We start from the raw sequence: 15034 nt of genomic DNA, 5'->3' as shown, positions 1-15034 counted from the left end.
GGGTCCCTGTACCCCCCCGCCCCCAAAAAAAAAAAAAAAAAAAAAAAAAAAGAAATCAGAATCATGGAATTAAAAAGTACCTGGGAAATTATTGCACTCGACACTATCATTTAAAATAAAAAGGAAACTGACATCTAGTTGCATAGTAAGTTGAGAATTACAAATAGAACTTTGAGATTTTCGAGTTCAGACTCTTTCATTGATTTTTAGTTTGTCTTTCAGTAAAGGGATAACAGACAGAATGCAAAAGTTCATTTAACAAATCAGTTTGATATATGATCAGGTGAAAAATCTATATTCTAAAATTTGCCATAAACCTAAAGAATTGTGATCTCTAGCTCTATGTTGATTCTTCATCCTAACAATGAAAACAATGTCAGCTATGGTAGGCTGAATAATGGCCCCCATGATGTTCACATTCTTATCTCCAGAACCTGTGAATATGTTACCTTTAATGGCTTTGCAAATGTGATTAAATTAAGAATTTTCAGATGAGGACATAATCCTGGATTATATGGGTAGGCCCAATGTAATCCCAAGGGTCGTTATAAAATGGAGGCAGAGGAAGATACTACTACAAGAGGGGAGAGGACAATATAGTGTGAATACATAGATTTGAGTGATGCACTTTAAAGATGGAGAAAAGAGCCACAAGTCCAGGAATACAAGTGGTCACTAAAAACTGAAAAAGGCAAGGAAATGATTTTCTCCTCAGAGCTTCCAGAAGGAACCAGGCTTGCTGGCATCTTGACTTTTCAGCCCAGTGAAACTGATTGGATTTACCTTCAAAACTATTAAGAGAATAAATTTGTGTTGTGTTAAGCCATTAAGTTAGTGGTAATTTATTACAGTGTCAACAGAAAACTAATGTAATAGCCTTACAGAAAAATGTATTTTGCAAGCTCATTAAAGTCAGATCCTACCATATTATCTCTTTATTTCTAAGTTTACAATTTCAACTTTGACACAATAGAATAATTTTTGTATTTCTAGGTTATTGTCTATACATTCCTAGCAATTTGTATTTTCAAAGTTTCTAAGAATTTTCATCTAAGAAAATTCGATATATCAATGCAAAATGTCCAAAAAATACTTACCTACTTAATTTCTTTAGAATGTGTTGGAGGATGTTAAATAAACTTGAAATCCTATTAAATAGAAGAAACTAATGTAAAATTAAAAAAAAAAAAAGTACTCTTAATAATTATAGCTCCTTAGGAAGAAAAATGCCCTATTCAATAACAAAACAAAATAGCACATGAGATAAAAAAATGAAGAATAGTAAAAGTTATTTCTATTTGTATTAAATAATTACATTTACTTATTTTTTTGCCATTTTCTGTTTTCCCTTCATTATCAAAAAGTATCTGGCTTTGTGTGAGTCAGAGCAGTTGTAAAGAGATCACTACTGTATGTTTAGAAGTTTTTAGTAGAACTAATCTGAAGAGTTTGCCTTTCAGAGATGGTGGTAAATTAGTTTCCAAAGAAATTGATGGGTACTTTATATGTGTGATGAGAGAGAAGCCACTGACTAGGGACAGGATAGCTAAAAGGAAATGAAATACAAGATATTATTCTAAATATTTCTTTAATATCTCTTCTAGACTTAAACTCCCTTATTTCTTTTTTTAAAAAATGGTTTTCACTTGGAGAAGTCAGGCAGTTGACCTGACAGGGTATGGATAAGCTCTTCTATTCATATATGTAAAGAAAAATTACTGTTCAAAAGAAACAATCCTTTTAATAGAAGTACAAGCAGAGAGTTCAAATTTAAATCTGGGACCCTCTAAAAAACTGTCAAACCCCAAAGCTGGAATTATGCAGCTAACATAAGTCAGGACAATTTCTCATCCTAAGTGATAAATCAAACATACTAACTACCAAGGCTGTCACTAGTAGCTCAGTCGTGTGTGCTCTGGGGTAAGTCACTCTAAGTTCCAACTTCCTCATGTATAAAATGGAGATGATACTACTACCAGCATTTCCTAGGAAGTTGTGAGGCGCAAATTAAATAATACTCATGAGTTATTTTCCTTTGTATTTAGGTACTTAGAGTTCTGAGTACAATAAATTCATTTTGGTCTCGTGTATAATAATGCTTGACAGAAGGGTGAACTTTTAGAAGTTAGGACGTACAAATCAGTGTATACAACCCTGAGAGCTAAGAGTCTGTGACTGTCCTATCCTTTTCCATCCCCACAAAGGAGTAAAATGTTTGCTTCCCATGTGCTTCAGGACAGTGGCCACACTCTGGCTCTAGCCACCTTTGTCTTAAGTAGAAAGACTGGTATTACTGGCATTATATTTAATTTGGAGATAAAGATAATTCATATGGATGATCACAAATTGGGTCAAGGAAGGCCTCAATGTGTACAAGGATAAAAAGTCTTGAAAATACATTACTTAAACAACCAATATTTAGAGATAAAGATAAAAATATTTACCGATAAAATAAGTGATCATATTAACAAGTTTTTCAATTCCCACAATAAAGAAAACTTTCTTACTTGAGTGCTGAAATCTTTTCTTTTAATTCTTCTGAGGTAATTTCTTCCAGCAGGAAGAGCTTTGAAGTAAATGCATCAATATGCCCTAAAATAAAATATCGAACTTAAAAAAAACAAGCAATTGCAGTATTTAGAAAACAAAAACCAGTAAATTATCCGGTTTCCTTAAGTATGCTTTTATAAAATTCTAGTAACTGTAAGGGAATTTTACATTCCAAAAAAAGGAGAAATATACAATTTATTAAGTCTATTAAGTAAAGCTATATTTCAAAATGATATAAAAATTCATATTATAAAAGAAATATGTATTCATTCTAAAATATTTGCTGCATGTAGAAAGGATCACACATGTCCACACACATAAAATCATCTCTAAGCCTACAATTTAGCAACTGTTAAAATACTTGTGTTTCTAATTCCAACTTTAATGTTGCATTTTTGTCAATGTTTTAGAAAGAGAAATATGAACCTAATAATCAAGGCAAGCAGAAAAAATCAAATTTATAGCCTGGGCATGCTCAATACATCTCTAAGAAACACTTAGTTCTCAAGATAAAAATTAGATTATAAAACCCTGACTTATTACTTTTTAATTAAAGCACACTATATTTTCCATGTTTTATCTTTTTTTTTTTTTAAAAAAAAGATGACCGGTAAGGGGATCTTAACCCTTGACTTGGTGTTGTCAGCACCATGCTCACCCAGTGAGCTAACCGGCCATCCCTATATGGGATCCGAACCCGTAGCCTTGGTGTTATCAGCACCACACTCTCCCGAGTGAGCCACAGGCCGGCCCGATATTTTCCATGTTTTAAAAAATAAAAAGCGAAAGTCTGTTCAGGGTCTTACTTTCTTACAAACATGGTATGAATCTAGAATTCCAAAAAAACAAAACAGCAAATTCTCAACATAACACTTCCATTTTAAAAAGTAATGTGAATGTTCTAAAACAAAAAACATTGAGATACAACACTGAGACCTTGAAATGTACCCAAAGATATTCCTGTTTTTTTTAAAAGATGACCGGTAAGGGGATCTTAACCCTTGACTTGGGGTTGTCAGCACCATGCTCACCCAGTGAGCTAACCGGCCATCCCTATATGGGATCCGAACCCGTAGCCTTGGTGTTATCAGCACCACACTCTCCCGAGTGAGCCACAGGCCGGCCCGATATTTTCCATGTTTTAAAAAATAAAAAGCGAAAGTCTGTTCAGGGTCTTACTTTCTTACAAACATGGTATGAATCTAGAATTCCAAAAAAACAAAACAGCAAATTCTCAACATAACACTTCCATTTTAAAAAGTAATGTGAATGTTCTAAAACAAAAAACATTGAGATACAACACTGAGACCTTGAAATGTACCCAAAGATATTCCTGAGTTAAATGTTATATAATCCAGTCAATACAAAAACCATGTTATTTTGCCATAGTTAAATACATCAATTAGCATGATAAGAAGTCAATACTCACCAATGCTGACAATAATATGATTTTTTAAAAAAAAACTCTCAATATTTAGTTATCAAAACAAATTACCTGGAAAGCTGATGTCAATCATTGGGACAACAAAAAATGCACATAATTTAATATCTCATTTTCATAACCAGCACCCTTTCATTTCATTTGCTTTAGGCTTATACAAAGGATTTAATTAGAAACATTTTTATCAGATGTCTTCTTTTTATGACAACAAATCCATTTGTTCCCACACCTACCTGTTATTTTTTACGTGGTTTTAGTTTCACTTCTGCATTTCTAACACTCATTATACAGTCACATTTCTAATAATAAAGACACATTTTAATGGTTTAATAACCATAGAAAGGGAATATTAAGTACAATAAAACATTTTCAGACATCTACTAAATATGCCTTTGAGGAGACTCATTAACAGTTCTTACCATTTTGAAGAAACTCAATGAAAATGTATGTATTATAGTAAATGTCAAATATGGTCTGTCAAAAATAACTATACAAAGAACACCATACTAAATGCCAATTAGGGTCTACCTCCTAAAGGAGTTTACAACTTTGTCAATATTGAGCCTCAAATGAGTTATACTTATACATGTGCTTGAGACATTCATCTCCTTAGCCCCTGGAGCAGCTGCTCAAGGCTTGTGATGGCCAAAGCTTCCTAGCTACTGCCCTTCAGCCATAAGCAATCTCTTCTATATATCACTGTATGCTGTAAAAATATTGTTTGTGTGTGTCAAGTTGGGAAGCACTTCTTTATATAGTACAAATAAAGCCTTTATACATATACATTCATTCATATATCTATACATCTATACATACATTCATATGGGGTGAGAGGATAAAAAGAGTACTGTGATCTAGGGGAAAGGGAGAACATGTTTACAGCAAAGCAAAGCAAATAAATAAAAAAAAAACAAGTGTATTTATTCTACCTTAAAAAAGAGACTATGAACTATAAAAAGTGGTTCTCAAAGTATTGTTGTCCCTGGACTAGCAGCATTAGCCTTACCTGAGAACATGTCAGAAATGCAATCTTAGGTCTTAATCTAGACTTACTGAATCAGACACTCTAGGGTCAGGGCCAAAAATCCCTATTTTAACAAGACCTTCAAGTGATTTCCTTGAACATTTTTCTTAAATTAAAAAGATACAGTAACAACATTTTAAAAAACCCCCAAAACACAAAGATGCTTTTAAAATAGCATTTTAAAACATATTCCTCAGGGCCGGCCCGGTGGTGCACTGCTATAGTGCGCCGCTTTGGAAGTGTGGTGGCGCTCCCGCCGAGGGTTCGGATCCGACATACAGACCGGCCGCTCACTGGCTGAGCGAGGTGTGGGCGCAGCACCGAGGGTTGCGATCTTGTGGCCGGTCCCGGTCCGGTACGGGCGCGACACTGAGGGTTGCGATCCATTGCCGGTCACGAAAAAAGACAAAAAGGAGAAAAAAAAAAAAAACAAAAACAAAAAAAAAACGTATTCCTCCACACACATACCACAAACAAAAAACCCACTACCACACAATAACAGGATACATGTTTTTAACCAAAGAGTTGTCCCAGAAACTAAATTCACCATCCATTACATTAAAATGAATGGTTCCCAAGTGGATAGGATTTATTCACAGAAGATAACCACCCAATGCGGCAGCAATTACTTAGGACTTTTAAGAATACTTTAGATGAAGTAATCCACACAGTTCATGGCAGTCTTATCTGTTAAACTGTACATTATAAAAACTCAAACCTGAAATGTTTCTGTCATAAATCTCCATTCTCTGTCAGTACTTTAAAAAGAATTTCAGTGACTAGTTTTTGTTTGCTCCTTTCCTGAGAGGAATGTGGCTGGCAATTGCTTTCACGTTACTTATGTTAAGATAGTCGGTGTGAGCTCTTTTGGAGGAACACTGAGATCCTGGTTACTGACTGAAAACTATGACCACAAACTTCCAGAGTGTATATGAAGGGGGAGAAGGAAGTACTGCATCATCCAGAAGTGCATTTAGCCACTTCCTTTGGGGGGTAAGCAAAGAGAATGAATCAATTATCTTATTAATACTCTCATAAAATAAGAAAACAAAATATTGATGAACCAAAACAGGGAAAAAAATTTTAAGTGAATAACCTTTTTTTTTTTTGATTAAGAAAGAAAAACATGCAGCATTTATTACATACAAGGAATTACTCTAAGCACTATGAGAATACAAAGTTTCATCAGACTCTGACTTTAAGCTACTTATTGCCTAACAGGAAGAAGGGATAGCTGTAAGAAAGAAAGAAAAAGTAGAACATAACAAGTCCTAAGCAAAGTAAAGCCAATACACTGAGAAATCAAAGGAAGGAAAAGACTACATGGAGGAACAGCTTGAGATAGGTAGGTGGGATGGAGACACAGAGAATGAATTGAAATGTTCAGGAGTAGGCATTGCAGTGGGAGCAAACAATACTGATGATTAGCAAGTTAACTGTACATGAACTCAGCCAATGCAAATTAAACCTCTGCCTAATCCCCATACCCTCAAAACAAAAACAAAGTAAAAAAACAATTCATCAAGACAATATTTGAGAGTTTTAAAACATTTTCATTATAAGAAAATTTCAAAATATATATATAAATCAATTAAACAGTAAGTCAATTAAGGAGTAATTTTAAAAGAAGCTGAATGGAAGCTTAACAGAAAGGAATGTTAACACAATCAGAAAATTGGAAACAAAAACGTACAAAATGCAAGTATTCACAATTGAATTTAAAAGTACATATAGAGAAGGAAATTAAAAAGAGAACAAAGCGTCTTGTGTAACTTACCAACATAAAACGAGCAGTTGGAATGTAATAAATTTTCAGTCCATAAGCGACAAAGTTCACTTTCAGTCAGAGCTTCAACTCCGTAACAAGCTTGATACTCTACTTTTGGTAGTACATAAACTGGAAATTGCTGCAATGTAAGATTATAGTTTTTCAAAGTTCTAACCATTAATTAATATTAATAGCAAATATATTCACCTATATATATTTGCTGTTTTCAAAATGATTTCAGGTAATCTCATGTCATCCTTTCAATTATAGCAGGATTCAGACAGAAAGATGGACACATTTGAGCTGGGTGGACAGAGAACCCTTGGCAGATGTAGGCAAGATGTGGGTAGATAAAAGAGATCCCTCATTGCCACCACCATCTCCAACCAAAATCAACATATGCATATATTTTACTTCTGTCAGGGAATGTGACTGATGGCCGTAATCCTCAGAACTGAGCCTATCATACATAATTGCCCAAAGGTTTAAAACTAGATGCTAAAAAGCAATGATTGTAATATACAAGGAATCTTCAAAAAGTTCATGGAAAGATTCATATTATCTTTTAATTACATTTTCCCACAAACTTTTCATATACCTTCGTATACTAATAATTCTGAAGAGGATAAAAAAGTAAGAATTTTTTGCCCCTTTAGAGCATTAGTCACATTGTCTCAGTCTCAAATGCTCTTGAGCAGCCTATTTTCACTCTGAATGAATGGGTGACCATTAATATTACATTAACACTTGTGGAAGTCATTATCTTCATTAATATAAAAGCTTTATTCCAGACACTAAGTATCTGACAAATTAACCATTTAGTTTACTTGTCAGGACACTAAATACATTAAGTAAAATGACTGTACCCATTACTGGTCTAAAGGAAGATATGTAAAGAAATATATGTTTGTGAAATAATATAATGTTATTTATGTTCACTGTGCTCATGTTATCTCTTATCTGTCAAAGAAAATTCTCCTCTTAACAGGAGTCTCTCCATTTATAGCTGCAGAAAGAGAAACACATGATTTATGGAACTTATTCAAAGTTATGTGGCTATTTAGTACTTTTGAAATTATACTAAGCTGTTGCCATTCACGGGTTTGAAAATATTTCATCAATGTTTCTGAATTCCTGATTTTAGCAAAGTGGCAAACTTAGTGGGCTTGGCACAATTGTAGCGGTGAGAACAATTTGAATCTAGTAAAATTTCTATTGTTAACAGTAAGTACAGGTCACATGATTACCTCCGAATTTTGTAAAACTTTAAAGCAGTGCTTTCTAAATTTCAATGTGCACATGAAAAACCTGGTGATCTTATTAAAATGTAGAATCTGGGGTAGAGCCCAAGGTTTTGTACTTTTAACAAGCTTGTTCCAAGGACCATACTTTGAATAGTAAGGCAACTAAAGTGCCTTACCAATTAAAATAATAATAATAATAATAAAACTGTAATTAGGATAATTTTATTGTTTAAAGCATTTTACTGTATAATTCTTCATCAAGTAGCATTCTGTATATGATTTAATCTCATAACTTTAGAGCAAAGCTAGAGATAGGGAAATGAAGGCACAAAAGGTTAAGAAATTTGCTCAGGGGGGAAGAAGTAGTGAGAGGTTCGTTAACGGATACAAAATTACAGATAGGAGGAAAAAGATCTAGTATTCTACAGCACTGTAGGGTGACTATAATTAACAACAGTTTATCTGTATACTTTCGATTAGCTAAAAGAGAGAAATCTGAATGTTCCCAACACAAAGAAATGATAAATATTTGAGGTAATGGGGGAAAAAAAAAAAGATCAGCAGTTGCCAAGGTTTCAGGGGAGAAGGGAGAAAGTGGGGTAGGGATGAATACATGAATATAAAGGATTTTTTAGGGCAGTGAAACTATTCTGTATGATAGATACTATAATAGTGAATACATGACATGCATTTGGCAAAACCCCTATGGGTTTTGAACAACAGAGTGAACCCTAATGTAAACTTTAGTTAATCATGTATTAATATTGGCTCATAATTGTAGCAAATGTACCACACTAATGTCAAGATATAACAGGAGAAACTGTGTGAAGGAGTGGAGGCGGATAATGTGAACTGTCTGTACTTTTTGCTCAATTTTTTTGTAAATCTGAATCTGCTATTAAAAAAGTCTGTTACAACAACAACAACAAAAATGCCTAAGGACACATAGCTGGTTTATAGCAGAGTTGGGAAAAGAATAATTGATAAAAAAAGATCCCTGCTCTGAACCATGAATGAATAATAGAATTCATTCCATATATTTTTTTAAATTAATAAATATATACTATTTATGAAAAGGAAATACTTTGGGGGTTTTCTTTGATAATATTATCATATCTTCAAAACTAAGTCCTAAATCCAGTTTTAATTTCTATGTGTATTCTACTGCCATCTCCAGGAAGCCAGGGGAAAGAAAGGCCTGAATATTTTATTTTTCCTTAGTATTCTAAAATTGAAGTGAAAATTTAAATGCACTCCAAGTTGTCATACTATAGAAATGAAATTTACCATTTCCTTTTCCCCTTGATTCATGGCTCCCATTCTGAGTGCAAGCTTTTCTTGGTTCTTTGTCTTCTAATTTTTCACATAAGTCTTTTAAACTTTACATACATTTCTAAATAGATATTTCATAGCTAGTATCTTCTCATCAATCCCATTAGGTATCTTCTATTCTTCCTAGTATTTAGCACCTTCAGGATCCTTTTTTTCTGGGCCGAAAATGGTAATATAAAGCCAAAAATAACTGAATATAAATTTTTTAACCATTTTAGAATATAGCACTTATGACATTTGAGATTTAACTGAGACAATCACAGATAACACCAAATCATCCAATTACTTGTGCTGGATTTCACAATTTTATGTAGAACTCAGTAAATTCCAGCTTTATCTTACAGTCCAAATCAGCTTGCTCTTTTCATTCCATCCTTTGAGACTGGCTGCTGTTTTAAGTTCTCCTCTAAAGTGCAGCTCTTATTAAGCAGAGTTTTGATGAGGATGCATAAATGATATTGGAAACTAAAACCTCAACTATGATAACATAGAGTTAAAGAACCACAAAAAAAAAAAAAAAAGGAGAGAATTTGTTCTTGGACGTCAGAGGTCAGAGAGACTTCTAAGTATTTTAAAGCTTTACATAAACAAGTTGGTTTTTTAAGTGGAATATAATAATGAGGATGAATTCTTACCTAATTAGTTTAAATAGTACCACTTTAAAATTTTCAAACTGGTGGTTCAAACTCCCTAAAGTTCCCTACCTTAACAATACCTTCCTCCCCCACCCCTCTATTTTTCTCATTTATTCAGTATGTATTTGTTGAGATTTTATGGTATAAAACATTTGGGAGAAACATATGAATAAATCGGGCATGATTCCAAGGGGCATACATTCTACCAAGGAATTTAAACTGTGTGTACTATACTATCACATATAATGATGGTTGCAATATAAGGATTCACTGAAAATTTTAAATTTTTACTCTGAGTTTGACAATCAGAAGTATAAGTCTTCTATTTGGATATTTTTGGCATCTCAACTGTTTTGACATATTTTGATGAAGAATAAATTCTTTCCTGTAAGGTTATGTCTTCACATTTACAAATTTCACTTTAGTCAAGTGAATGACAATGTCCTTACCAAGATGTCTTGTTCAAGAATTAAATCCATATCCAAAATTTCCCTAGGCTACTCTTACTTAAGAGATGCGGCCATCAACAATTTCTAAGTGCTGTAAGATGAAAGAGAAATACAAAGTGGTAGGGGTTCACAGAATGGGAAGTGAAATAAATGAGGTTAGCCCAAAATAAACCAGAGAGACAGCAAGTAAGAATTAAAGAAATAAAACCTTGAAGATATAACCTATAGCACTGACACTACAGGTATTCGAGATGTTCAAGCTATAGCTATTAAATTTATCACAGTTAAATATAGATGAAGTAGGAAAAAAATAGCAAATAGATAAAATCTTTTAATTCAGAGAATATTAGCATTTATCTAAGAGGAGGCTAATATCAAACCGATAGTATTCTGTAATTCCTTGATTTTCTCCTGTGAAAAGTACTCCCCCATACATTTAATACAAAACCATTTAGTTTCTAAAATTTCAGGTTTGAACCAATGATGAAAACTAAATGATAAGAATTAGGAATTTAATAATTTAGGAATTTAATAATTCAGGAATTTAATAATTCATTCACAATCTTGCTTCTATTTAACAAAGGATAAAAATATTAGTAAAAAAAAGTAAAAGTTCTAACAAGCTGACTGGATTTTGGTGGACAAAGGGTACATCCTAGATCTGAATGGGTTAGTCTTACAGTTTTTCATGGCAGTCAATCCCTCATGCTGTATGGAAAGGTTGGCACACCTCTTCCCTTTTTTTTTTCAGTTATTCTTTAATATGCTATAGTAGTCAGGGAGTACTCCACAAGGATTAATGTTGGAACATCACTATTCTTGATTCACCTGATCCCTATTCCCAAACACACTGACATTCTAAAGTGGTCAATTTGGGCGATGATAGCAAGAAACAGAGATACCAAAACTTTAAGAAAAAAAAAATGTTCTATAACAAATGTGTACAACAAAAAGTTCTCACAAGAAAAATTAAAGACACTTCAATATTTCTTACATAATCAATTATAATATAGATGCTGCTCTTTATTTACCAGAATTCAGAACTCACAGATCAAAAAATTCAAACCAGTCTGAAAGAGAACTTCAAATATGAAATATGAAAAACTATTAAAAGAAGCAATTACTCAAATCATAGAAAAATTATTTTACTGAGGAAAATATTTATATTAAACTCCCCCCAAAAACAGGGCAAAAGGAAAGAGATATCTCTTTCGGTCTTCAGACAATCCTGGAAAGACTTTAAATGTGTGTGAAAAACCATCTTTCAAAACTTGGACTTCTAAAATGAACCAAAAAGAGCCTCAAAATAAGAGAGAAAGAGGCTCATATGTCATAAAGGAAAAACAAACTCACAGAGAAAGCAGTAAAGTGCCAGTGTAGGTCAAATCTATGATGGTGCAGTTTATATACATTTCATAAAGTTTATATATACCACGCAAGAATGTTACTGGCATTTATGACAATTATATATAATTAAATACTTTCCCTTATTAAAATTGATCTCAATATTTTACTTAAAAAACTCAACCTGGAAATACTACTAAGAGTGTTTAACAATTTAAAATTAAACTTCATAAAAATGGAATGTTAAATATTTGCTGATTATTTACTTATGCTACCACATACTAACTCCCCAAACAACAACTTACTCTTCTGATTTTCTTCCGCTTTTTAGAACGTGGTCTGGTCTCTATCCTCTGGACACTGCAACGCACGAGTAACAACAGGTCTTGCAGGCTAAATAACTTATAAACAAAATTTCCATCCTGAGGAGCTACATATTCCGATGTATCTTCAACATAGTCCTGAAGTTCATATGGCAATCCTTTAAAAATAATATTTCTCATTTTTATTTTAAAATACATTAGCCTTTTATCTATCATAATCCAGGATAAAACAATTCAATTAACTATTTTTAAACTTCTATCAACTTTAACTTTCTATTCCTCTGCCTAGCTGACCCTCACACCTTTTCCATTTCTGTTTTCTTAGTTGACCCTCACACCATGTCCGTTTCTGTTTTCTTTTACTGGAATTGCAGCAGGAGCTGAAATCAAAGCTTAAAAGTTCTCTTTGACTATTATAGCAAAGTATAAATTAGTGAGACAATGTATCATGTGAGAAGAAAAGAGAGTTTAAAAAGTAATATCCTCATCTAGGCAGAGCTGAGGAGCAGATTTATATTTATTTCACAAAATTTAAAAGTACAAAACTGCAGTCCAACATCAAGCATAAATAAATTTTGGATTGATCAATGTTTATGATTATTTTGAATGCAGTTCCCCTTCCTCAGCTGGGCAAACCACATTATCTATAGCTTAGTAGCCACTGAACATGTTGGATAAACACAGGTTACAAAACCCATACACCTTTGGGTACATATCTACAGAGGACACTTTGGAAGCTGAAATACTGATCAATATATTAAAAAGTGAAATATCAATGACTATGTAAAGATTACAAAACAGGTTATAACAAAGAGAAAGTGAAAGAATGAGGGAGAAAAATCTAAGGAAAAGGAACAGGTAAAACAGTATAAACTCTTTGTAAATATTTACTTACGTCCTTTTGGTTTCTGAAATGCAGAAGGCCATCCAGATTTTGGCCAACTAGAGGCATCTGAAGGAGCAGAGGGTTGCTCGGAAACAGAAGGTTGTTTAGAATTTTCTAAATTCATTAAGGGCAATTCAGGTACTTTTCTAGAAACTGGCTTTAAGAGCTCATCCTGCATTTTTAAAATTTCTCCAACTGGATCAAATTTTTTATACACTCGTTTGATAGGTTTTTTTAAAATGCATGACTCCTCATGACTACAAGTAGTATTAGTCTGGTTTCCTACAGGAGCCTGTCCTGAAGAAGAATTTGGGCTAGGTGGTCTAGAACTTACATTAGAACCGACAACAGCTGTCTTTCCATTACTATTATTTTTATATTCTGTATCAATGATTAAACAGTCCTCATCTGTATCACTACTGGAAAGAATTACATCATCAGTTTTAGCTGCTTCTGATGTAACAGTCTTTTCTTTTGAGTTGTCTGTGTTATCTAGAACATTTAGTCTTTTATCATCGGCATATACCATATCTACAGCCATATCATTTTTATTAGAGGTTTCGGTTTCTTTAGAACTTTCTAATTGTAAGGCATCAGATGTTTTCGAGTCACTATCTTGCATCAAAGACTTGTCAGAATTTGATACTTTTTCACCACATGGTACAAATCCATGATCATCTTTATTTTTGCACTCTTCGGGGCCACCATCCATGCCAGTGACCAGTTGTTTCTCCTTTTGTAATTGTTCCATCAGAATCTGAGATAAACGTCTAGAATTAGTAGAAATGTCTGGTGCAGTTGGTGCCACAGGTGTAGTTGCTGCTTTGGGGGCTGTGGAAGTATCCGTCATGTTGGGTACTATGGAAATACTTGGTGGACTTGGTGACTTTGGTGGTTTCGTGGTGGTTACTCCAAAAGTTTCAAGTTCTGTGACATCATCATCAAAATCCAGATCCAGATTTTTCAGAGTCTCAATTTTTCGGGACTCATTAACTTCACAGGACATCTTAAGAAAATACATTGGTAAAATTAAGAATAAAAATTTCAGGCTACCCCTAACCTATATCTTAATGTCCTTATCCCTCTCATACATAGTTCATGATCTTTAAAAGTAGAAAGAAAAGCCTAACAGCTCTAAAAGTTGTTTGCTTAAGATGACAACAAACTACCAGCAACTATTTAACCTTACCTTCCCATTGAAATGTTCATGAAAACAGACAATTTTGCTAAGTTGTAATAGCATAGGAAACAGGGAATACTTGAAAACTACCACAGCTCAAGAGGAATTTACACTAACCAAAAAATAGACAGGACCACAAAAAAGAAACATAGGGCCAAACAGGAAGGCAGCAGATCTTCATTTATGCCCATTCTGGACACTCTGCAGAGATATTTGGACTTAGCTGACCAGGAGGAAAACCTCTGTGCCTCTGTGAGGAAGCTGCTTTCTAATGCAGCCAGAGAAGTGTCACCAGCCTCAGGTATACCCCTACCATCAGTAAAAGTGACTTACTTTCCACATCTACTAAGGGAAAACAACTCTCAGTCATATAAGATGCGGCAGAAATGAATAGAAAGTGGTTTATTGTATCTGAGACATAAAGTCATTAAGGTTACAGTTTTTCATGTACTGTTTTGCTAAGGAAAGAACTACACACAGTTTTAATTTACTCAGGAATAAATTGTCTCCTCCCCAAGTAGACAAATAAGCACCAGAAGATCTCCTCAAGTTGGCACAGCACTTTAGATAAATACCACTGAAATTTGGTTATGGGCTACGTACACCCACTAGCCTTACGGTTTCGGATTTGAAAGAAAGATTCTAAAAGCAGTCAGGTAGTGAATAAGAAAGATCAACCTCTGTAAGTTAGTCTCTGTGAAGCTCAATTTCCTCATCTCTAAAATAGGGATATTAGGGCCATCTTCTTGGGTTTGTTCTAAAGATTAAATGAGAAATTTTATATAGAAAGTATACTGGCATAGTGCCTGGCACATAGTAAGTAGCCTCTCAATAAATGGTAGCTCTTACTAAAATGAA

General features: G+C 33.7%; 1 protein-coding gene across 3 annotated transcripts in view; it reads right to left on the bottom strand.

The window, feature by feature from the left end:
• Positions 1-15034, bottom strand: part of ICE2 (interactor of little elongator complex ELL subunit 2) — a 50601-nt gene that overhangs the window by 11272 nt on the left and 24295 nt on the right. For 2 of the 3 annotated variants that reach the window (XM_008580351.1, XM_008580350.1), the window contains exons 10-14: positions 13006-14002; positions 12093-12268; positions 6793-6922; positions 2508-2592; positions 1098-1148 (exon numbers count right to left, since the gene is read on the bottom strand). In XM_008580351.1, coding sequence (XP_008578573.1) covers positions 1098-1148; positions 2508-2592; positions 6793-6922; positions 12093-12268; positions 13006-14002 — 1439 coding nt within the window. The remainder of the gene's footprint in view (positions 1-1097; positions 1149-2507; positions 2593-6792; positions 6923-12092; positions 12269-13005; positions 14003-15034) is intronic. The other variant, XM_008580353.1, reaches the window with a different exon arrangement.

This window comes from Galeopterus variegatus, unplaced genomic scaffold (assembly GCF_000696425.1).
Source record: "Galeopterus variegatus unplaced genomic scaffold, G_variegatus-3.0.2 Scaffold2072, whole genome shotgun sequence".
Lineage (NCBI taxonomy): Eukaryota > Metazoa > Chordata > Mammalia > Dermoptera > Cynocephalidae > Galeopterus > Galeopterus variegatus.
This window is presented reverse-complemented; position numbering and strand designations above follow the sequence as displayed.